This window comes from Protopterus annectens, chromosome 8.part0 (assembly GCF_019279795.1).
Source record: "Protopterus annectens isolate FY-2018-M chromosome 8.part0, PAN1.0, whole genome shotgun sequence".
NCBI classification, from domain to species: domain Eukaryota; kingdom Metazoa; phylum Chordata; order Ceratodontiformes; family Protopteridae; genus Protopterus; species Protopterus annectens.
The window spans coordinates 608,573,128-608,598,793 of NC_056741.1; the positions used below are offsets into that span (position 1 = coordinate 608,573,128).

Here is a 25,666-nt window from a genome sequence, read left to right on the forward strand (position 1 = left end):
CTTCTTCCCATACAATCAACTACATCCCACTAATTACCTATACTTAATGCTTTTACCTAAAACTAATCTGAAATCTGGGTTAAAGAGGAACTATTTACCATCTTTTCTACTGTTGCACTATCTATTGCATAAACAGTATTTATCAATATATTTCTACTACAACTTATTTAATAAATGATTCACAGTTAAAACCTTTTTTTACAGCAACTCCTCTGTAACTATAACATATTTAGAACTTCCAACTGTAAACTTATCTGCATTGCTTGTACAGCAAGGTCAAGACTGAAAATGGACCCCTGAGGCCCAGTCCACCAACCTGGAAATAAGAAACAAATGAATGTACTGTAAGAGATGTTTTAAAAAAAAATGCTCCAAATGTTGTATCACAAAACTGTTCCTTACCTTTGCACTGTTCACTGAAGCCGACACAGCAGCTGCATCAGTAAAATCTGGGTGTTTGGTGTTTATGTAAGCAAGTTCAATAGCCACAAGGTTGTGGACCTAAAGGGTGAAAACCTTTATATCAGAATTCCAAAAACAACAAATGAAGCTCAGAAATAAATCAGAAACATAAGGTCTCAATACAGATCTTCATTTCTTAAATGTACAGCTAAAAACAATGTATTACAAACGACTGTGCAATGTTTATATATGGTTTTGAAGGCATCTACTTCCTATCTATGTTCAACATGTAAACACAGAAAACTAAAAAAAGTCAAAGCAATTTAACTCCCAGGGATTAATAGAGTAGACCCATCCTAAAGGGTGATTTGGAATGCCTGAAAATGTCAAATGTATGTTTGTTGTAAATAAACGAGCAAACAGCAGTCAAATGGTAATGAAGACCTACTGGTGGTATCTAGCAATACAAGGCAGCACCTCTAAAACTGACATTTTCTAGAAAATTCCAACAAAAAGTCAAGACTGACAGCTACAAAATGCAGTTCAGATACAAAGCCACACAGCCATGATTGTCTTTTAAACAAAATTGCGAAAGTCATTAACATCTGAAGTGTAGAATTAAACTGTTGTATCAACCTTTTTAAAATATCTCTCTCTACACTTTCACCTCAAACATTCAAAAGTAAAGGGTACACGGTTCAGCCACACAGTTGGAGGCACAGTCTGTTAAAATCTGTTTTGGAAAGCTGACTATGTTTAAATACTCACAAAAAGGCACTTGTTTTTTGCCCCCCTCTCAAGTAACTATCCTCAAGGCCCCTTTCCCTCTAAACCTAATGACACATTCATTGCACACTAAGTGACAGTCATTTAATCCCGGTACCCAGGAAGAGCTCCATTTGTCCCATATTGTGGAAGACAGTAGAGGGAGGCGACATCATCTGTTTGGGGGCTGCACTATATCAAATAGCCCATCCTCCAACACCCTGGCATGTAAGCTTGTTTAGCTTAAAAGGACAATAACACAAAAACTTTAGCAAATCTAGTAGAATAATTTGCCACCAATAGAAATGTTTTACCTATGGGTCTCAGTACATCAGCCTTTACACAACATATAGTCACTCCTGCTATATGTAAAGGCATAACGAATGCCTTAGCTTTGCCTCCATTTTTACGTACTCTGATATTTCTCACAAGTTCTGGACTATCTCACTACATATTTTGTAATACTAGGCCAATAAAAATTCTGCATTTGACTTCCTTCAGCATCTTTACTCTTAAATTATGTGAAAAGGGAACAACATGAACCATGGACAAAAGTTACTTACTACAAGCTCTATGGACAACAAACCCCTGCATCACCCTTCCTTCCTCCACTCCCTTTATTGGTCTGGAATTTAGGACTGTGACAGCACCACTTCTATTGTAACCACACTCTTTTTACTTAAATCCATTTCACTGACCACAAGAATTTTAGTGCATTCTTCCAAATGTAACTAGGATTCAACAGTATTCGCATCCAGATGCTTCCCTTATACAGTTACACCACCAGCTGTCAGTAAAGATATGGGCTCAGCCCTGGAAAGCACTGTATCACTCTACCACGTACATACACGCAACATTGCCATCACTACATGATTCTTTCCACTTTGTAGTAAGTGTGACTGCACACACAAGGTTTCTGTGGTCAGAGTAACCCTCATTCCAATCAAGGAAGACGCTATCCAATGCCAGTTTCCTGAATGTAGCTGCTTTCAGGATATGTTCCACCTTAATGGGTGCAGGCTTTACAACTAATACACCAAATGGAGTATCCCATGTTGGAGCTGGCATTTTCCCCTGAAATAACATAATGCTCGTACACTTTACAGAATCCAGAACTTTGGCCTCCAGCAAACCACAACTACATTTATTATTACACTAATTACCATTATCACCTGGCTCTGATCAATAACTAGCTTCCACAGACAATTTCCTATGAAATGTCACAGCCAGGAATATGCAAAACTCTTATCACAGGTGCCTAGTTGCAGTCACATGTTTAAAGGTTAGCTGTATGAAGTACTTAAAATAAGAGCACATAATGAAATCATTCTTGTCTTTAAAACTCAGTCAAAATAAATGGATTACAGTGCCTATTAAGGAGCAGTACTCTAGCTAAGATGTCTACTAATTAAAAGAACCACTTCAAGTGATGGGTTGGGCTGTTAACAAAAGGATACAGTTTCGCCCTAAGTTAGGAGCTAAGCAGATCTTGCAGCTTTAACTCAAGAAAAAAAAAAAACAGTATAATTTCAGTTATGAACAATACAGGCTACGGCTCCCACAACTATGGTCTGATATAACAGTATGTATGCTAGGTAAGAGACTAACCCCAGCTAGTGGTGGAAAATTAAGAAGTTACTACTCTGAGGACATTGCCCAATGCCAATCAAGTAGTTTATAGTACTGGACTGTAAGGCTGCAACCCTGTCAAATGAAAATAAGACTTATTTTATAAATGTATATTCTTTATTTGATTTTATTTCTTTACATTATTCCTCACAGATGGTCAGAGCTTTCCCATTTTGGAACTTGGAACTCAGATTTCTATAAAAAGAAAATCAGCTAACTCAGCTTAGCTACTTTTTAAACAGCAGTTATGCATACACCCACCTAAAGAATATGGCAATTATACACTATTCTAGGTACTCCTACTGTTTTTGGGGCATACGGAATGACCTCTTAATGGGGGCTACTACTATTGCTAGATGAAACTGTGAGCAGCTATTTCCTCTGGCTCAGGCTGCTTCAAGTATTAGATGGTACACTAGGTGACCAGCTGCATTGCAAGCTAGCCTGATAGGACCAGTATGATGTGTTTTCTTTAATGTGTATGTGTGTGTGTATGTGTCAGAGAGAGAGAGTAGGAGGGCTGTAATGTATGAACCTAATAGCAAATGAGCTGGTATATATGTGTTCATTCAATTGATCACAATCAGACATGTGAGGTGTATACTGTCAATAAAGTGGCTGTAATTGGTTGGTATGTCTGTGTGGGGGGGTTGTAGTGGATGCACTATTTGTGTTAAAAAGCATAATTGTGTTGAAGAGATGAGATGAGATGCACAAAACTTCTCAGTCCCTCGAGAACACCAAAATAAAACTCCAAGTCGCCAAAACGTAAAACAAAGTTTACCAACTAGAATTAACCACTGAATATCCAAGCTACAACCGGCCACCCCAACTCATCTTATTATGCCGGGAACTCCATGAAAACTGAGTTTTCTGAGGAAGTTGGTGTATTGTAACCGACGAAAAGCTTGGTAGAAGCTTAAATCTAATAAATTTTGTTCGTTTTACATTTTGGCGACTTGGGAGTTTTATTTTGGTGTTCTCGGGGGATGGAGGAGTTTTGTGCATCTCATCTCTTTTACAGTGTGTCTATATTTCCTTGGTTTGTCGACATAACTGTGTTGAAAACAATATGATTCTTAAAATACATCCGAGTGATACCTCCAGGTGCATCTGCATTCAACTCCTACTGACACCTCTAGGCATCAAACATTGTTTCTTCATATTTGCATCAATAATTCCAAAACCATGCTATGTACAAGGTTTTAAAAGATTTCATCTTAAAGCTCACACAATGGCAAACTCAACTGAATTAATATTTGACCTTTGTCTAGTGCAAGTAAATAGATATAAACTGTTGTTTTTACAATATTAACTTTTATAGATATAATTTTCACATTTTCCTAAATATCTCAACAACCAAGTAACACAGACAGAACTCCTTAGCCTCATGTGAAAGCGCTCAACTACTTGAATAAAATGCTGCTGACAGTATGTGTGTAACTTGAGTGGCTGCTGAGATATTTTAAGTTGTTTACAAAATATTACAAATTTAAGTGTTTACTGTGACTTATAAAATTTGGTTCAAGAACTAGAACCTAAAGAATACTACCACTATAAAAATAACTTCCGCTGAAGAGTTTGCTATTGATATTTTTTTCATAACCCCTATTGTTACAGATATACAAACATTTGTTTGAAATGTGAGGATATAATTTGATTCTGTCAAAAGGTTTAGGCTCCGTCCATTGGACGTAACAGTACAAACTTCCTGAGCTCCATTGGAGTGAATGATTTAAAATGAAACTGCTAATTACAAACATTATGTTCACAGGTTCATAGGAGTATACTTGGCTAATAACCACTGGCGCTTTTATAAGCCTAGACATGCATACCACATGTATACTGCAAGCTTTTTTTGAGCCTTACAGATTATTTTAAGGAGTACATGCAAGGCCAGGGTATGATTTACAGACTGCTTCTGTCCATTAGAAATATAGGTACTAGACCTGAGGTGAATGTCCAGTTTCCCATCCTCTTGTCCATGTTACGCCCGATTAGGGCCTGTTCCAGAGGAAGGGAATTCCATGAGACACATACCTGTCTCCCCAGCATGTCCTATTTATGTTACGAGCAAAGTTTAAGTCCCTATATTGAATAGTTCTTATGTTACCAGTTTTGTGGATGTGCAAAAGGTCCATCAGAGCAGGATCCATTGACATCTTGTCTGCAAGGCACAGATCGCCTCTTAACAGTCGCAGTAAACAGAGTATAGATATAGGGTTTCGATGCAATCTGCATAGGACATGCTATATATACCCTGCATTCTGTATTCTTTTGCTGAGGAACCTCTGTGGATTTCCCAGCTGCTGCATGTGCCGGGTCAGGTACACACCGAAGAGAGCGTTGTACTCGATGATGGGTTTGAATACAGCTGAATGTAGAGAAACGATGACTTCCTTGAACCTAAAAGCCATGCTCTTGCTTATAAACTGAGCAATACAGAATAATTTCCTTACTACCTTAGACACAGGCTGGTCAAAAGCCAGGTTACTATCCACATACATCCCCAAATCCTGGACTACTGGGGTCCACTGTTAGCTGTGTGTTATCAATGGGTGGTCAACTTTCAGATGGCGCTATTATGTATTTCTTGGCACTAGGTTTTAAGCCATGGCTTTGTCACCAGTCATTTGCCTGTGTTAGTCTTTTCTGTAGGATGTTAATGTTTTGGGGGGAATTCCACGACTGCTCTTAGTCTGCAGTCATCTGCAAACTTGGCCAGCAAGAGGCCTTTGACATTGGCTTTGACTTCCAAGAAGTAAACACCAAAAAGAAGTGGATCAAGCACAAAGCCCTGAGGGAGTCCACTAGTGACTGGCCTCTTTGTGGACGTGGACTCCCCTAGTCTAACTTTCTAGGTCCTGAGAACCAGCCAGCTATGCAGCGTGCAACATAGAAGTTAATGTCTAATTCTGTGAATTTGTTTACAGTGCCCAAGTGGGCTACTGTATCTAATACCTTAGCCAGGTCACGGTAGGCAGGGTATGCACCATTTTGCCATCACCCACTACTTGGTGATTTTTTCAAAGACATGTCCTACAAGTTAAGTAGGTATGATCTGCCTTTGACAAAAACCAAACTGGGTTGGATCCACTGTCTAATGGTTTCCTATGTAATTACTAATCATATCCACAGATTTAGTTTACAGGGTACATTGATGGACTACCCTTGTGCAGAGGGATGGCCATTGCAGTCCCCCATTCATGTTGCACAAAGCCTGTCTGGAGGCTATGATTATAAAGTGACTCCAGAAGTACACCGAGGCCATGCTCCAGGCTGTTTCGGAGGCATCTTGTGATGTTATTGGGGCCCAGCAATGCATCGTTCCTGGCCTTCGACAGCACATTTAGAACCTGCTCCCAAGTGGCAGTTGGAGGGATGGTACTAACTGGAAGCGGCTGGGGAAGGGGGCCGAAATTGGAGCTGAATTTGTTAGCCATCAGATTTGTCTTATTTTCTGGCTCCATTAACAATCAGTTCTATGCACTGTTGTGTACTGCCTTTGAGGTTTTGGACACAGCTAAAGAAAGCCTTATTGTTGTCCTTGGCCTAGGAGACTATCTTTAACTCAAAACTGGCTTTGGCAGACTTACTTTGCCCTCTTAGTTGTTTGTTTATCCTGATGAGAGAGTTTTTACCCTTGTGATCATCGCACTTTCATAATTTTAGCTATGACTTTTTTTTTCTTTTGCTATATAATCTGTTTATGTTTGGATTCCACCAGAGTGGATTGTTTTTTTTTTTTGGAGTTTGTTCTGGGATTATTTCTGGTAGGCACAACTGTCTCTATGCATCAGTAAACATGATTTTACAGGGATTCTGTGTACAATTCTGCAAAGGCAGCTGTGTTCTCCAGGTTTGGGGGGGCTTGAAATTTTGTCAGGTAAATAGATAGTTTGCCAAAGAGTAGTTCCTAACAGATGTTGGGTTTTCTAGGATCAGAGCACTGATTTTTACTTTGAAGGAGGCAGCTTTATGGTCTGACCCTGTCAGAGAGGACACTACATGGGAAAGGGGGAGTGAGGTGTTCTTCCATATCTGGAAGTACCAGACCCAGTATGTTTGCACCCCAGTGGGCAAATGGACTAACTGGTCCAGGAAGTTTGCATTCATAAAGTGCAGGGATTTCTGGGCCTACAAATCTGGGGTTATGTAGGATCTCCCAATTTACAGAAGGTAGTTAAAGTCCCCCATTGTGTATAGTATGGGTGGAATGGCAAGTGTTGCCAGTAGGTCTAAGTATGAGCTATGGGTTTTGTGGGTCATTGAGGGCGATCTATAGCTTGCAAAGATATGATATGGGAATCCACCTTTGGTAATTTGGACATGGAGAAGCTCAAGCATGTCTTCCTGTTTGACCAACCTTGAGGTATGTTTGTTTTTGATGTAGATCAGGACACCTCCACCTTTAGTCTCTGCCTGTGCAGTAGCTAATCAAAATGTGTGGAAGGCATTGTATTCCTGTACTGTTGGGGTGCCCACCGCAGTTTTAAACCATGTCTTGGTAGCTGTACAGATGTCTGTATTTTCCAGGGTGAAGAGATATTGAAGGGAGTGGAGATATGTGTTTAGGCTCCTAGCACTGAGCAGTAACACCTTTAGATTTCCTTGGGTTGATTTTGCTAAGATGGAAGGATTGGCAGTTAGGCACTGCCTGAAAGAAGCACTATGGGGAAGATAATATTTTAGCCTACATTCAAAAGCATAGCAAGGACAGATACAGACCATCATTGGCAAAGCAATGTGCTGTGCTGACCATATCCCTCCCATTCTGAGAAATATATCTTTGAATGACATCAGCCAATTATTAAGCTCAATCATCTTCTGACTGTACAGTGGCACTATCCTTGGTGAAGGTGGAATGCTTCTCAGTGCTAGCCTCATACCAGTGTCTGATACATGTTCAGAGAGCTCCATAATGTCTCTCTTCATTTAGTCCAGGGAAGTACATCTCAGGTCATTTACACCTACATGGACTGTGATTGCATCATACAGGTAATTATGGTTCAAAGACCTGTGTGTGTGAGTAACTTGGAGGATCCTGGCCCCTGATAGGCAACTGATCATGATTTTCTCCTTGTTTAGCCTGGTGAGAGGGGTATCCTTTATGTCTCACAATGGAGTCTCCTATGACTAGAGTATTGGGTAGTGCTGTTGGCTTACCTTATGGGCTTTGCAGTTGAGGCTCCATGGGGTATGGTTGTACGTGTGGTGATGGGAGTTGTTTCAGTAGAGTGCTTGTTGGCATGCTGAGGATAACTGATGTGGGTCAAGTGTCTTGGAGATCTTTGAGGTTTAGGAAGACTGTTTTTAGTGCCTCAGCATATAGGATCATAGGCTCACAGTATTACAGGAAGTTACTAGGCTAATGGCCCTAGGGCCTTACAAGCCTAGCCAATGTGTCGGGTGTATACAAAGCTTGGTGGATGCAATATGTGCATGTTACTAACATCCTGATTGTTACTTTGACAGCTTGCATGTGAGAGAGTCTTGCCTCCAGTGACATTGTGTAATTACATCTCTCACATACTGCATTGTTTTTTTTCTAAGGATTAGTTACTTGTCAGTGAACATGAAACAATTGCTACCTTGTTTCAGGATGCCCATATCCACCAGACTGGAGATGGAGAAATTGGGAAAGTGCATTTCTATGAAGTCAGATCTCTAAGGTTCACTACAAAAGTGTAGTATAAGAGGGGCTAATCACTGATTAGCCTGCGTACGTTTGAGGCTAGAAACAAAAACTAGGTTATGTAGGAGAACATTCGTGGTGTAGTACACCACAGTGTAAAAACTAAGTGCTCTTTACATAACTCTGTTACTGGGTACAGTTTCAGAGGCAGTTTTATATGGAAAATTTAGCTTGTAAGTGCCTGCATCTACTCAAGGCCCTTTTAAATGCCAATAGCCCTCCAGATAATTTAACAACCTCACTTCAAGCTTTCCTACATTTCCCAAGTCGGACACACCAGGCTACCCCCATTGCCACTAGATGAACAATTCCAAGTCATATTAATGTAAAAGCACACAAGTTAGATAAAAGTGAAATATTAACGGAAACCAATTCAATAACTTGCTAAAACAACACTTGTATGGCAATTTTCAAGCAATTAACCCAGCAGCAAGGGCACTAGAAAACAAATGTACTTAACAGTCTTAAAATGCAGATAAATGCAACAAATAATTATATAAAATAGCGATTTAATGTAATAGGGGACTAATGGAGACAGAACCTTTTGAGGAGAATCACAACACTGCCACTACTGTACTAAAACTCAAAATGTCAGGCTCCTGGCTACGTAGATACTGTTAAAAATCAGACATGTACTCTAAATGCTAGTCTTTAGTGTAACAAAATGCACTGAATTTACTCTAAGCCTAACATTCTCACTGCTGAGACTCTAACTATAACACTGTAGCACCAAGTATACTAAAAATGCAGAGCAACAACTTTTTTCACAAAAATAGACAATAAATGCAAGAAACAATGCACAGAATTTGCTATCACCTCAACACTTTCACTGCTGAGGCTCTAGGCATAAGCCTGTAACATCAGATAAGTTAAAAGAGCAGTGTAAACATTTTCAGAAAAACAGCCAAATCAGTAAACATGAAAAGCCTCTATAAATGTCCAAGTGACAGCAAGTCTGTTAGAAAATGCAATGAAATGTAAAAAAACAGAGCTTGTTTCTTTCCCTTTTGTAGAAGGGTAATTTTAAGTTTATTAGTCTAAGGGGAGGAAACTCCTAGTTTGATCCACTAGTTCACAGCAGTGTAATTGAGCTATTCTCTATGGGCCTCCACTGAAAATGAGTTACACCCAGTCAGGCTTTGTTGGGCAACAAAGACAACAAACGAAATATATTAAATATAAAAAATATAAAAGTCAAAATAGTCAGTAAACCGGGGGATAAAAGCTCCGTAGTCACAAAAATAAACAGATAAAAATATGTAGCACAAACCAACTACAGAGCTACCATGTAGCAGGTAAAGCAGCCAAATGAAGGATACTTCCAAATAACAGTCAGGCAGAATGGTACTCAGCTTCAATCCAACTTAGACAGATTTTAAAGATCCACACAGGAGCACAAACCATGTAGCAGGTAAAGCAGCCAAACGAAGAATACTTCCAAATAACAATCAGGCAGAATGGTACGCAGCTTCAATCCAACTTAGATTTTAAAGATCCACACAGGAACACAAAGACCAGAATAAAACTCAGGTTTATTAAAACAAGAGGTGAGCGCTTTCGCTATGAGCTTCTTCAGACCTAATAACATCTACATTCAAAATAACCAAGGTATATACATGATCCATCTATTGGTGTTGCCTTTTATACATATATTCCCTATATATACTTCTGTATTTATATATATATGTGATATTTTATTATTTTTGTAAATTTATCATAGTAGCATAAGTATATGGTTTTATATGCATATTTTTATATGTGGATGCAGTATATGAGAAAGGTTTTTTATATATTCTTGTAGTAATTAAATATAGTGTATATCTACCTTTAAGATGTTCTAGTAGCTAATTGACGTCTTAATTGATTTTTTAATTGACTCAAAGGAAACTATATATACCTTGGTTATTTTGAATGTAGATGTTATTAGGTCTGAAGAAGCTCATAGCGAAAGCGCTCACCTCTTGTTTTAATAAACCTGAGTTTTATTCTGGTCTTTGTGCTCCTGTGGGGATCTTTAAAATCTGTCTAAGTTGGATTGAAGCTGAGTACCATTCTGCCTGATTGTTATTTGGAAGTATTCTTCGTTTGGCTGCTTTACCTGCTACATGGTTTGTGCTCCTGTGTGGATCTTTAAAATCTGTCTAAGTTGGATTGAAGCTGAGTACCATTCTGCCTGACTGTTATTTGGAAGTATCCTTCATTTGGCTGCTTTACCTGCTACATGGTAGCTCTGTAGTTGGTTTGTGCTACAAACAAAATATATTATTGTGGCTATAAGATATGCATTCATTCATTTACTTATTCTGTAACAGACATCTGAAATCTATGTAAAGTGGCTATAACTTGTGGAGACACCAGTGTACTTGTATGCGTTTAAGGAACTAAAAAGACTACTGTGGCTTATTATTATTTTATTTTAATCTTATATCTGACATGCACACAGTTAAAGTGGCTTTTAATTCCCTGACTATGGATGAAAATAACTGACTGTACTACTAATGTGTATTTGTGTGATCACTGTGGGTACTGTTTGTGTAAAACAAAGTTAAGACACATTACTATGGCTATTATTTTTTATTACATTCAAACATATTATGTACACCAAGTCAGCACAGTAGTTACAATTGCTGGGTACAGGGCTGTCCAGTAACAAAAAATGACTGACTCTGTTGTCATTAGCTCAAATTAAACAGTCATTATTCTAGATATGCAGAATTAAGATGCATTTTTGTGACAAGTTGCAACCACTTAATATCTGGTTCAAGTTGAAATACATTACCGTGGTCATTACTTTTATCACAATCGGGCATCTGAGTTATACATAGTTAACCCAGTGGTTATAACTGCTGGGTATTAGGGCTACCCGTGGATGAAAGTAATTGACCCTGGTATCCTTTGGTTCAGGTAAAATAGTCATTAATCTGGCTTTGCAGGACTATTGGACTAGTGTACATTTCTGTGAAGTCAAAATCCTTTACTGTGGGTACTGAGTTTTAATGTGATAGTAACCCTGAAGTGTATTACAGTAGTCACTATTTTTTTTTACCAAGAGAAAACATTACAGGTGAACACAATCAATAAAGTGACTATAACTTTTGGGTATGGAAGGTGCCTGTGAAGGAAAATGACTGACCCTGCTGTCATGACTTAGTTAAACTGGTCTTGCAGAAGAACTGGAGGAATTCAGAAATGCTTTCTTCTTCAGTGAAGTGCTAAGTCTGTGATATGGTACATTTTTACTTTCACTAAGTAAATGGAATAAGGCAAGATCTTAACTTAAAAACATGTTTATGCACCAAACTCATATTTAAGATACAGATTTAGACATACTCCATTCAGCTAGTGAAAGTGAAAACACACTGGACTGTGATGCTCAGCATTAAGAACCATACATTTCTGCATTACACCCTCCCCAAGTGTGCATTTTTGTGAAGAAAGTCAATAAAAGGTCTGTAATTGATGGGTGTGTGAAGGTTCCTTGTAGATAAATTTCTTTTTCAAACACTTTTATTGAATTATCACTTGTGACGGACAAATTTACATTCATATACAAGTAATCAAACTATATTAACAAACATTATACTTCACATATATAATTTATATATCATATATCCTAAGGAATATTATATACATTATTCAATTCCTGTCTTTTTTAAACAAGAAACATCTTTATTAAACCATCACTTACTACATATGCAGTATATAATGGAAAACAATCCGCATTCCTAGTCCAATCCTAGTTACAAGCATTTTACATCACAAACCATACTGACGCACTCCCAGTTGCAAACATTATACATCACTTACAAGCTACCCAATCTTTCTCACTCAAACATTACATAGCTCATTTAAGTCCTGGCACCTTTTAGACCTCATTCCTCCCTTGTAAGTATTGTTCCTACAATTCCCATTTTTTCCTATGTAATTTGCTCCTACCTTTTTTTTTCTAAAGATCTCAATTCCAGCTATTTTTATCTCTGTTACAATATTCACTACTTCCAGTATAACTGGTTTAGATTTGATTTCCACTTTCTAGTAACTGCTTTTTTGGCAGCCACCATTATTAGACACAGCAAGGCCTTACCATGTCTAGGCAATTCTGATTCTGTATCATAGCTCAGAAAAATCATCTCACTCATCAGATCAATCTGCCCACTCAGCATCTCTGACAGTGCATCTCGCAGGGAATCAAAGTCTACCAACTCATAACACTCCCAGAAAATATGTTCCCAATTACCTCTTTCCTCCCTTTCACATCTCCAGCATTTACTGTCTACCTAAGGAAAAATTCTCTGGAGTCTACTTGGGGTATAAAAATACCTATGTAAACACTTCAAGGCAAAAATCCTAAATATTCTAGATTTTGTTGCATATTTGGGAGACATACATATATCCTCCCATTGTTTGTGAATTGCTTATCCAATCTCTCTTCCCAATCCTTTCCAATTTCCTCTGATTGATTCTTATAGTTATTATGCTATATTTTATATGGTCTACTAATCATTCCTTTTTTAATGGCAGCTTCTGTCCTAGATTCTATTGAAAACTCTACCAGTGCTGGTCTTCCGTTCAGGACCCCCTATTTCTTTCTCTTTGCCTACATTCTGATATCAATGCCTGACAGGGAAGACAATCTCTAACTTGCAGTCCAAATAAATCCTTGGCATCTTCCCATTCTATCATCTTTCCCTGTCTAGTTATTTGCTCCCAAATACCTTGGTTCCTTTGCCAATTTTCACCAATAAATTCTAGCCCCTCTTGCCTACTATCTGTATCCCTAATTGCAGTCACCCCCATTGGCATAATCACATTTCTCCATTCCCATGTTGGTTTCGTTCTTAGAATACTTTCTGCTACTTTATAGATATAATATTCCGATGGTTACTGTTATTTTCCTTAAATGCTTGCATCCAAAATCCCAGTCCCTCCTTGTTTCTTGAGTGTTTCCACTTTGAATGACAGTTTTTGCTTGTGCTATGTATAGGCGTCTTAACTGTGTAGCTCTGAAATACCCCTTCAAATTGGGTAGTCCCAATCTGCCCTGTTCTACTGGAAGAATCAGCTTATCCCACTTGACTCATGCCATCTTCCCCTCCCAGATAAAGTCTTTCAGCTCTTTATTAATTGCTACCCACAACTTCTCCTCTGTCTGATAAAAATATGCCTGATCTGTGTACAAGACTAAAGGGACTAAACATTTTAGTTGCTTTTATCTTACTATCCATATCCATACAACAAATCTTCCATTTTCTCAGTTTTTGTGTTATCTTTTCTTTAGTTTCTTCCCACACATCTTTAGCTGCCACACTAGAATAATTTTTCATCCATACTCTTAAATATTTCATTTTATAATGTCCCCATAAATAAGGGTATTCCTGCACCAGTTTATGTGTAGGTACATAATTTACCGCTATTGCCTTTGTAAATTTTTAGCTTCATTAATTTTGTATCCCGAAAAGATCTGAAACGGTCTCAAAATGTACCACAACACTGTAATGTCTTTTTTTATGGTTTTGCCAAGTACAAAATAAGATTTGCAAAAAAGACAGCGTTTCTTAACTACCATACCAATTATATCCTTGAATTTCTTACTTTCTTTGCCAAATGGTCTAAATGTAATGCAAATAATAAAGGGGAAAGAGGACACCCCTGCCTGGTTCCTCTGCAAAAGCAGAAATCATCAGAAAGGACCCCACCCACTTTAATTTTCACCTCCGATCCCTCATATATTCTCCTAATCAACCTTATATTTTTTTCAGAAACTGCAAATGCTTCCATTGCCCTGCTCATAAAGTCCCAGCTTACTCTGTCAAAATGCTTTCTCTGCATCAAAACCAAATAACAACAGTATTTTCTTACATTCTTCTTCCCTCTGGATCATCAGTGTTCTGTTAATGCTGTCAAATGTTTGCCTCCTCTCCACAAAACCACACGGATCCATATCTATCAGTTTTGGCATTACTTTTGCCATTCTTTTAGCTATTATACACATGAACACTTTATAATCATGGTTTAAGTACTGAAATGGGCCTGTATGAAGCTGGATCTGATGGATCCTTACCCTCTTTAGGTATTACAGCCACCACTGCTTTCTTCCAGGATGGTGGTACTTCTCCTAAGAAACTGTTAAACAAAACCTTCCAGCTCTTTATCCATTTTTTCCTCCTATCTTCCATAGGAACACCATCTATTCCTGGGGACTTTCCTGCAGATTTGTTATACATCACAATTTTAATCTCATCTCCTCCTATCCTGTTAGTAACTGAGCCTCATCTACCTCTAACCTTGGCATATTTCCATTTGTATCTTTTCTTGATTTTCATATTTCTCTGCTTTATAAAGACTCTCATAGAATTTCCGAAAAATTTATACCACCTCTACAGGATCTCGTTACCTTCTTTGTTACAGGCTCCCTAAGTTTGGCAGCAGCCCTTTCTACTTTTTGTTGTCTGAGTTGTTGTGCTAAAATTTTTTGTGCTCTGGTGTTATCAAAAAACAGTTGCTTAAAAGCAATCTTATTAAGCTTGTGCATATTATTAAGGTAATCCGTTATTTTCTATCATTCTGCAGTTGATCCTCTTCTTGTTCTGTGAGATTCCCCCTATTATGCAATACTTCAAAATTTGTCAGTCCCTCTAAATAATTCTTATTTCTTAACCATAGCTCCCTTTATTTCCACCCTATTTTAAACTCCACCTTAATTTTATCCCACTCCCTAGCTATATTTTCAGAAGAAACTTCTATCCTCTCTAACAGCTCCTGAATAATCACTATCCATTCCTTTCTTTTCAACAGATAGGTGGGAAAGCGCCAATGTCTCATTTTCATTTCATTACCCTGTGCTTTAATTTTAGCTATTATTGGTGCATATCTAAAATAGTTATTGGGTGGGTATATCAAGAGCGTCAAATAAATGCACGTTTCTGTGAAATGCAAATTGTCTAACCTATACCAGTGTTTATATCTTGGAGAATAATATGTAAATTCACCCCAAACTCCTATTACTAAATTTACATCTTCCATGCCAAATATTTTCATAAATTTATTCAAAAAAAACTACCATCCTTTGTTATATTTTCCCTTCTGGGCCTCCCAGACACATCTTCATTGCTGCAAATGAAATTCCAGTCCACACCTATAAGCAATATTCCTTGCTGAAAACTGATTTCTCCCATTATTTTCTTAACCTCCACTATAGCAGTTTTAGGTAGACTATAAATACATGCCAGTGTAATCCTCCTCCCTTGCCAGTAGCCCCTTAGCACTACAAATCTGCCATTATCATCTTTTTATTTTCTTCTATCACTGTTGGAGCTCCTCTTGCAGTTAATATAAGTACTCCTCTTTTTGTCTGTCCCAGGTATTCTGCTGAGTAATCATCCTGAAAACCTTTCTTTATCACATTCACATGTTCGGTTCCAAGTGTGTCTCCTGTAATATAGCTATTTGCACTCTACATTTTTATATAGTTTTCTACTCTTTCTTGTTTGTATTTATCTGTGGGACCATTTACATTTAAAGACATTAATGAAAGCATCATTGTATTACAAAATTGTTATTCCCATCTTTTATGTATAACACATTTTTTGTTAAATGTCTAGTTCCAGCTTTTGTGTTACATGTATACACTATTTGGCAGGTTCAACTTTTATACAGCTGTTTCTTGGCATATACATTTGAGCCTGTGTCACATTTTATAAAACTTTTTTTTTTATTAAAAGGCCTCAAACAAAAAAAAAAGCACACACACAATACCTCCTAAAACCTATCAACTTAATGCTAACACACAAAACTATGTGCACCTTCAAATTTTGAAGTTTTACCCTCCTAATAGGAACAAAAGTCCCAAACTGACAGCCACACTCACAGACTTGGGATAACCTAAATGATAGGTCATCCATGCTGAGACGCATGGTGCAGCCTGTGCTTCTACTAAGTGCCGATTGGTTTTGTCTCATCTTTATAACTCTCCCACTGGGAAAACTCCTGAATGTTTTCAGAGAACATTAACTATCTTTGGAAAGGCCCTGAATGCTTTCAGATCATTATTTACTGTGGTAAAACCCCTGAATTCTTTCAGAGAACATTACCTCCTAGCCACACCCCCCCCCACAGCCAATCACTCTCCACCAGATTGTAGCCAGTCTCTGTTTACCAGATTCTCTCCATGGAGACATGAGACCCAGGCAGCCAGTTTCTTTTTATGAGATTGTTTCTATAGAAACATGACCAACTGCAGAATTGTTACTGAGCATACATGTATTTTGCTAGAAAAAAGACTCATAATATTCAATGTTCTTTTTCATTTACCTGGTCTCTCTTAAAACTTGTTACTAAATCAATATAAGGTCTTTAATCCAGTCATTTCCCTATGCAAGCATGAGAAAAAACACATTAATTTGTTCTTCTATCATGCTTTTTAACCAGGCTTTTTTATAGATTGCAGTGCTTACATTTCTTCAAACTGAACAAGAAGAGAGAGAGAGGAGAGAGAAAGAAAAGAGAAATAAAGAACAGCAGCACTTGTTTACAATCTCCATTACACTAAAAAAATGAAAAAAAAACTTTACTTTATAGCATGTAAAGAAAACCACATGCCACAAATTAGTACTATTTAAGAAAAAAAATCTTTATTTGGTTATCTTTTTCCCACCTCTTGCCCTCTCCAAAGCACTTTTCCAAGCATTAATAACATGAAGTAGGGCATATGCTTTAGAGTCCCCAGAAGTCCAACAAGTTCTGAAAAAAATCCAATATTTCCAGATTTTCTTGTTCTGTCATATTTCACAAAAATAATTATTGCATTGTAAAAAAAAAAAAAAAAAGCCTAAGAGTTTATCTCGATAGCAACTGGCTCTGCCTCTGTAATGCTCCTGGCTAGTTGTCCCTCTCCTATTACTTCCCAACTCCCTGTCCCACATACCTCTTTTCAACACATTTAGGCAGCTAGTACTTATAAACCCATGTTTCTCTTTTTCAAATGAACATAGCTCATTCTCTGCTAGATCTTGTATACTTCTTGTATTATGTTATTAATGTGTTATCATGACTATCTGTCTCTTATGCAACCTTGTTAACTACATATTTTTTGTTTTTATTTATTGCTAATATTTGTGTTTCATGATTACGTGTTCTTTCTTGTGTAACTTTATTAACTGCATTTTTTGCAAATACTTATCAACCAATTTTACTGTTCTGGAACATTTCTCCCCAGGTCTCCATTTTAAATGGGCTACTTGCCCAGTCAGATACTATCTGGTCAATAAATGTAAAATAACTAAATAATAAATGTTAATCCCATAGTATGTTACTGGGTTTACTACTGTTCGTCTCTGAAATCCTGTCTCTGCTTCATTTAAAATAAATAAATGTACTTCATCAAAAAATGATTTTGTCCCTCCAGGGAAGAATACCTTGAAGACAGCTGGGTACAGCAGTTTGAATCTCACACCTGCATCTCGACATTTCCTGAACAGTAGAATACATTTCCTCCTCTTCTGTCTGGTGTACAATGCGTAATCATTCTCCACAAACATTCTGCTGTCTCCCACTTTTAGTACTTTGTCCTTCTGCCACAATTTTGTCAGAATCAACTCCTTCTGCTGGGTAGGATTGCATCTTTACTATTAAAGGTCTAGGTTGCTTTCTTATAGCCAGGCATGGAGCATACACACAATGTGCGCTTTCAACTGACAACTCCTGCTGTGGAATACCAGTCCAGTTAATTATTTGTGCCTTCATAAAATTAATGCAGTCTGTTCCTTCCAGCTTCTCTGGTATAGCTGAAAATTTCAGGTTTTCCCTACATGCTCTGTTCTCTAATTCTATTATTTTTGAAACGTCTCTTCCTGAGCAATCTCATATTCAGGCAGCCTCTTCTTTATTTCAACCTCTTATTTTTGCAGCTTTATCATCTCATCTGAATATCTGTTTAAAACTTCTTCCATTTTTTCAGCCTTTTGTTGTTTGTGTTGATATACTCCATCAGTGTTTTGTTTATTTTAACCAGATCTGTATGTAGCTGCCTTATATCTTCCTGTAGGGTACTGGAAATCATGTCTGGAGATTCCATTGCTTTTTGCTGAACAGCTGCAGAACTCTCCCCAATCAGTGTTTCGTCCTCACTTTTTGTAGATGATTTTTTTTCCAGGTCTTCTGTATTTCTTTATTCCTAGCATTCAAGCAGTGCACCTACTAGCCAGTAACTGAAATATACCCATAAACACAAGTCTATAGGCCTTCTCTGCTGAGTTTCTATTTTCATACTGGGAGAGCTAGAAATAAGCTGTTACTCAATGTGCAGCCATCTTCCGCTCTCTGTGGATAAATGACTATGATAAAATAATACAGAGTTTAACAGTCACTGATTTGGCACTGCATGAGCAGTGTCACACAATCTATTGCTTTTGCTGATACAGGTTATGCCTGTTTGTATTGCGGACTACAATGTATTTAAGAGTAACAAGTTGATAATTTCTTTCATTTTCCAACAGTCAGACATCAGATTGTACACAGTAAGTGGCTATCTTCACCATCTATACTGGATGCGTAAAAGCAACCAGTCACTGACACAATAATGTAATAAGTAACACTGCTATAACACAACTCTTAATTCTCTGGTTGAGCTCATGGCTGTGGTTTCTTTGGTGCAAACTTTGCATGTCCTCCTAAACTCTCTGTAGGTTTTATCACTGTAATCTGGTTTCCTCAAACACCCCAGAATATATGCTGCAAGTGAAATGGTAAGCCTCCAATTTGCTTGCAATTGTGTGTGTGTGTGTGTGTGTGTGTGTGTGTGTGTGTGTGTGTGTGTGTGTGTGTGTGTATATACACGTACTGGCATCTTGTGACAGACCCATCTTACTAGGGATAGTTTCAGCATGTGAAAAATATATCACCACTGATTTTACCTGTGGGCACACACAATATTGGAGGCACATTCATAACTTTTATGAACATAAGCAGGGAAAAAAACAGCAACTAACAAGTAATTACTTTGCACAAATAAGGCATAAAGAAATTAAAGAACATCCAGACCCTCTGAGGTTCTGGAAGCCATTCTGACCTCTTACTATACAAGGGGATTTTGAGATAAGACCTTGGAAGGAAGCTCCAACCTCAATCACTGCCCTATACCCCTAACCTAGTCTAAAACCAACCTACTCAAAAATGTGCACATAAGTTCATTAAAGTTTCTGTGATGGCAGGGGACAGTGTGGTCATTATTTAAATTGTTTAACAAATCTCAGAGGAGTGCACAGAAAGTTGCTACACTTGCCTGCAGGCAGTGTGCTACGGGCAACAAGCCAGAATATATTATTTTGCCCATTACTTTTCACCACACTTTCCTCACAATAAATTTCAGACTTGTACACAGATGTCTAACTTTTGGGGGAAGGGTTAAGGACGCATGAAGTAGAAGGTAAGTTGTGTATATACATCTTACAGCAACAAGCTGGCTTATATTACTGAGTGTATTTGCTTTTTCACCTTTATTCCACACTAATATCAGTGGGATACAAAGAAGATGGCAGCCTTGTGGGGATAAGTTGAGGAGACATGCTGTGCATATTTATGACACCAGCAACAACTTTTTTTAATAATCTGATTATGGTCCTTTGTTTTTTCCTTTTCATCCACTCTAAAAGCATAGTTGTAGGCAGAAAATTACTTTGTTTGCTGGGCGGGGGGGGGGGGGGTCTATTCCAAAATATGATTGTATGTACTTTCTCAGACATATGACAGACTTTCTTTCCATACTCATGATTTTTGTTCAGAGGATTACTAAATCAAAAGGTTGTGAAAAAGCTCTAAAATGCTCCTTAGATCCACAACTGCACGGTTTCTATAAGTCTAGTGGCACCCCCAACTCCCAAAAGGTTAGAGAAAAAGCTGAAAAGCAATGCAAAGTGAAAAAAAAATGTCTGGATGGTGTGGGAGGTTAGGATGGGGGGATAGCAGGAGTGACACTGGTGATGCAGGGGAAAGGGATGAAAAGTGGGCAGCAAGGGGGTCTCAAGGCAGGCTGTACTGATCTCAATTAGACATCAGAGGTGTACAAAGTTAATAAAACGGCTGAAATGAGTGGATAATGAGGCAGTCTATGCATTAATGTGACTAAACCCAGCTGTTTGATCACAGGTATATGGAGACTGACTTCAACCTCATTCCAGTCAGCCTAATTCATTCAGTTGCTTCGTGCAACCCTTGTGCCTTGAAGCCTTCAGCCATCACTGAATGCCAACATAACTGGTATAACAAACGGAACCCAGTACATGCACCTAGCACAGCTAGACAGGCATACACAACAACTGGTCTTGTGCATATTTTTTTCTGAAACTGCATTTCAAATAAGTTCTTGACTGCACAACAGGTTAAACTAGACTGTGAAGACAATGTCACTAATCATCGCCATGTAGTAGCATTTAGTTCCAGCAAAGGACAATGAATAATAAAGTAACACATACAAACTTAAAAAGAGCAATGGTAGAAAGGAGTCTAAACTGTGAATACCAAAATGAATCAATAATCTGTTGTTATAATGAGCACCTCACACAAATGTACAATGATATTTTATCATTCTTGATTTTAGAGTTTAGTCAGTGTACCACAGGAGAATAGAAAGCTAGAAATCCAAAGACTAGACAGAGGCTCGGGCTAGCATATCATGTACAATTACTATGAAAATAAATGCTTCCTGCCTTGGAAGCCACAACCAACAAGCAGTGTTTGGTGAAAGTCTAAATTGAAGACAGGATGCTGATTTACAAATGAATGTTGCCAAGACAGCCTTGTCATGTTGAATGCAATTACCTGGTGAATCATAACAAAAGACTACTAGTTATTCATAAGAATTGGGATATCTGAGACATGAAATGATGCACAGAATTTTTGGAAGCTATAGAAACACAGCTAAGGCTTTTAAACTTGATTTGTATATGAAGATGCAAGCAAAAAGCTGCCTCCTACAGTCCACAAGAGTTAGGATGCATTTTCCTGCAGCATTAGGATAAGGATAGAAGAAAAGTAAATCTTTTGGTTTAATGCAATGTCTAACATGACCTTAGACATTTAACAGTCAGTATTTAATATTTACCCTCTTTCATAAAAATCTTAAATCAAAAAATGGTGAAATGGTGGAAAGACTGTGGCTAAGAATAAAGATAATCTAAACATTAAAATGATGAAAATGAAGGGTTAACAAATCTTAGTCTTCTAGATGGAAAATCTCTCACATTTAAACAAACAGGACTTCCTAGTAGCAAGTGTTTTAACTTCCTTTGAGACCACTTTCTGCCATCTCTTCTCCCCTGCTGTCTGTTGATCACAAGCTCAGCCCATTTGTCATCCCTCAACTGGGGTGAGGTCAGCTGGAATGGGTCATTATTCAGGCAGCCTTTAGGGATGGTTCCAGGGTTTTCATTTTGTCCCTGACTCTACTAGTATACAATGGGTGAGGTGTTGGGGACGGGCGTGCAATGGGCTGAAGGTGGAGGATATCCCCATACTTCTGTAAGGGGCAGTCTCTCCAAGCAGTCCTGCTTCTCTTATTTGAGGCACAAGCAGTGGCTTCTCAGGTCTTCACTCGGGAGATAATAATATCCAGTGCCTCCCAGTGTGTGTGCAATCCCCTCCCTTCCCTGGGAAAGACGAACAAGCCATGTCCTTTCAATCCTACCTCTCCCTACCTGACTCCATCAGTGCTGGGGTTGCTAACTGAAGCCGACTGCAGTCAGAGTTGGATTTTTCTGCTCCACAGAGCCAGGATTGCATTAGTTTACTTCTTACAAAAAAAAGGAATCCCTGCTAAGGCTCAAGCTGAACAAAGTGAAGGCAAACAAAGGTGCAAACCTATTCCCTCCTTGCAGAAGCAGAAGACTGTACTTTACAGTAAGCTGAAGAACTCTACACACACTTCTTTTCTCTGCCAGTGTTTGTGTGTCTGTGTGGGGGGGTGAAAACCCAGCCATTTGTTTCTTTTAGGTAAAACTTTTGCAAAGAAGTCATACCCCCCCAGACACATCCAATGCTATGACCATGTGTTTTGAGTTCTGGTCTAAAAGTTGAGTATTTCAGCGGGATGAGAAGACACCCTTCTCAGTCATACTCCATATTTTTGCTATGCTGAGAAATGTCCCCATATGAATTTGCCACTGGTGATCACAGTGAAATACTGGACTTAAAAAAATTCTGCAAGAGCACTGTCATCTCATGGAAGATCATATGCCTCTAAAAGAAGGTTCTGAAATGAAATATCCTACCAAAGTGCAGTTAAACTACAAAGCTGGCAAAATCACATTCTTCTAAACTGTTAATGACTCTATACATCCTTCTCCATTTCACAATCACTCAATCCAGTATCAGAATTTATGTAAAGCAAGGACGATGTCATGGTGTGCATAGATATATCTGGGCTGAAAGGACCCATTCCTGAAACTCCTTTATTAATATTTGAATTTGTGTAAATTACTGGTTTAATGAGTCTTCTGGCTGGGCTCAAACATTTCTCAATTAATGACATTTTCCCATGTGAAGCCTGGTTTGCTGAATCATCATGATGCTGTGTAAAGTGTGTCTCGGAATAGCTAAGAATATTCTAGTTAACAGTCCAGCATTGCCATAAGAAAGTAAAACACGAGATGACAGCTCCCAGAAAAGACAAAAAAAAATTTTTTGAGGAGGCATTTAATCCTACTTTTTGACATTTTCTATGAAACCAATGCATCTAGAAATAGAAAAAACATCCCAAATATGTCAAAAAACTAAAAGCTGGCTGTGTGGCGCAGAGGAATTAAGTCTCAAATGCAATGCAGATGACTTGAGATTGATTAGATACCAGGGAGTTGGAAAAACTGTTCAAGAAGGGTGACAGTGAGTAGTTGATGGGTATCCCATGCTGAACAGGTTGGGAGGAGGCAGCTGAACTTGTTGCTGTACTGACACCCAGTGAAGGCATGGTGTCACAGGCTGCCCACATTACTTAAATACATTTATCTCTCCCTATGTTTCTCTCAGTGTACTCACCCTCCTCCTTCATTAAGGAATGCAACACACACTGGCTTTCATGCATGCTTCTAAATAATACGTATATATTGCCCTACACTTTTGTCTGTAGCCTACATTACCAACTGGCTTCAACTCTTAATTGTACCTACCATGCAAAGCAATGTCACGAGGCTTTCTGAGCCATGTACAAAATTGACTTTCCGCTTTAACAAATTTCTGCATTTGTTTAGTACACACTTTCTTATTTTGAATTATGTACAAAATTGTTTTCTGCTTTTGCTCATTTTTGTAAAGATTTTATATTCTTCCAGACAATGTCTGGAATTATTCCACTGCAATCAGTGCACTACTCCAGTAAACAAACTTAAATAGTTAAACCTGAAAAGGAGTGTGCATGCCAAGCAGCATATTCTGTAGCTGGTCCAAGCATGCATTATAGCACAAATGATAAGTACTGGAATTGTGGTCATCCCCAACAGCTGCTTTGGAGATGGAGGCGTAGTGCTTAATAACAAACTCCCCCATGGCTGCTGAACAATATCTCCTTCTCCAAGGGGTTTGTCCCTTCCACATGCAAAAGAAAGAAATGAATAGGTAGTAACATTCCTCATTAGAAGTGCCATGGGGAAAGAAATGATCAATGGTCGGTAGACATGGGGTTGAGGTGTGTCAGGATATAATAAATACTGCCCTGTGGAAGAGCCTTACAGATTGGAGCAATATATTCCCAAGTCCTATCTTACTTGACAAAGAAAACACGTGCAGCTGGAAAAATAGTTTTAAATATCCAACCACTGCTGACATTAAAACTATGCGAGAAAGACGTTAATAACAGTACAGCTACTTCACACTTAGCAACATACGCAGAACATAGGTCAAGCATAGCATATTCACGTCAGCATATGTTTATAAGGAGGTACTGCAAACTTCAATAAAAACAAGAAAAATGTAAGCAAACAGTAACCTAGATTTCACACTATCGATATCTAACAGTAATACTGATAGCCTAATGCCCTTCTTGAATCAATACATTTTTGTGAATTTCTCATTAACTGCTTTTGTTTCAGCAAAAACAAACAAAAATCAAAATAAACTTAATGCACGACAAAATAAATTAATGATAAAAAAAATTAATGCTTCATCAGACTGCTGAAATTGTAAAGGTTCATATATCATGTAAGCATATAATTAATGTTGCATTTGCCTATTGTTCAAAGCATGTTTCCCTCTAATAACTCTACAGATACCAAGGAGAATTCTTGCATGAACATAACTTACTAATTATATCTGGCTCTTTAGGGTGGATAGATGCAACCGTGACTGTTGCCCAGGTGAGTGGAGTTTGATTAGTGGCCCTGGTATAGGCGGAGACAGGCAGGGAGGGGGAGAAGTGGAGGGGCACATCTCACTTCCCTCTCTTGGGGGAGACATGCATGCTCCTGGGGACACACTAGTTAAGAGTGAACATGTGGTAGGCACAAGGAAGAGCTTGTGATGATATGAGGTAGTGCCATCTGAGCCAAAGAGAGTAGGGCAGTGCATGTGTAACATATGCCAGCATAGTTAGCTGGAGTTCGTAAAGAATTTTATGTCATTTGGCTATTACATTGATTTGTTTATATGCTTGTGTTAAAAATGTATTTGTAAAGTTGCTTGTGTTACATTTATCTCTCTCTTCTATCCAGCAGGACCCACTGTTGATGCATTTTATGTCAGACAGTATTATAACTGACTAAATGTATATGTTTTAACAGAGAATTCTGGAAGGGAAGAGGTTAATCTCTGTCCAGATAATTTTGAAAAATAGGCTGAAAATTAAATGGTTTGGTTTAGGCCATAAAAATTTTATCTCACTGGCCTGACTGCAGCCAGAGGCAAAAATGTCTGGGTAAACCAGGACTAGGAATCTTACTGTACTGTCCTTAGGGGTGAACTAATTGCTACCCTGGAAGGGTGGAAGTTTCTGAAATTGTTTTATAGCTTTTAGTTGCTGCAACAGATCTTAGCAAAGCTCTGGGCGTTTACTGTACAAGAGTCAGGCGACCAGATGTGATGTCATTCTATAACCAGCACTGAAATGATTTTTTAGATATCAGTGAGAGATATTCCGGAAGTCTCGCAGCAGCACCTTGTTCTTCGGAACCTGACAGGAAAGATCTGTCACAGATC

The 25,666-nt window shown here is 38.2% G+C and overlaps 1 protein-coding gene across 3 annotated transcripts in view; it reads right to left on the reverse strand.

Annotated features, from left to right (window-relative positions):
- LOC122808944 (dynamin-1-like protein) overlaps nucleotides 1-25,666 on the reverse strand; it is a 1,240,976-nt gene that overhangs the window by 275,378 nt on the left and 939,932 nt on the right. For all 3 annotated transcript variants that reach the window (XM_044080100.1, XM_044080098.1, XM_044080099.1), the window contains one exon: nucleotides 403-501. In XM_044080100.1, the coding sequence (XP_043936035.1) occupies nucleotides 403-501 (99 nt within the window). The remainder of the gene's footprint in view (nucleotides 1-402; nucleotides 502-25,666) is intronic.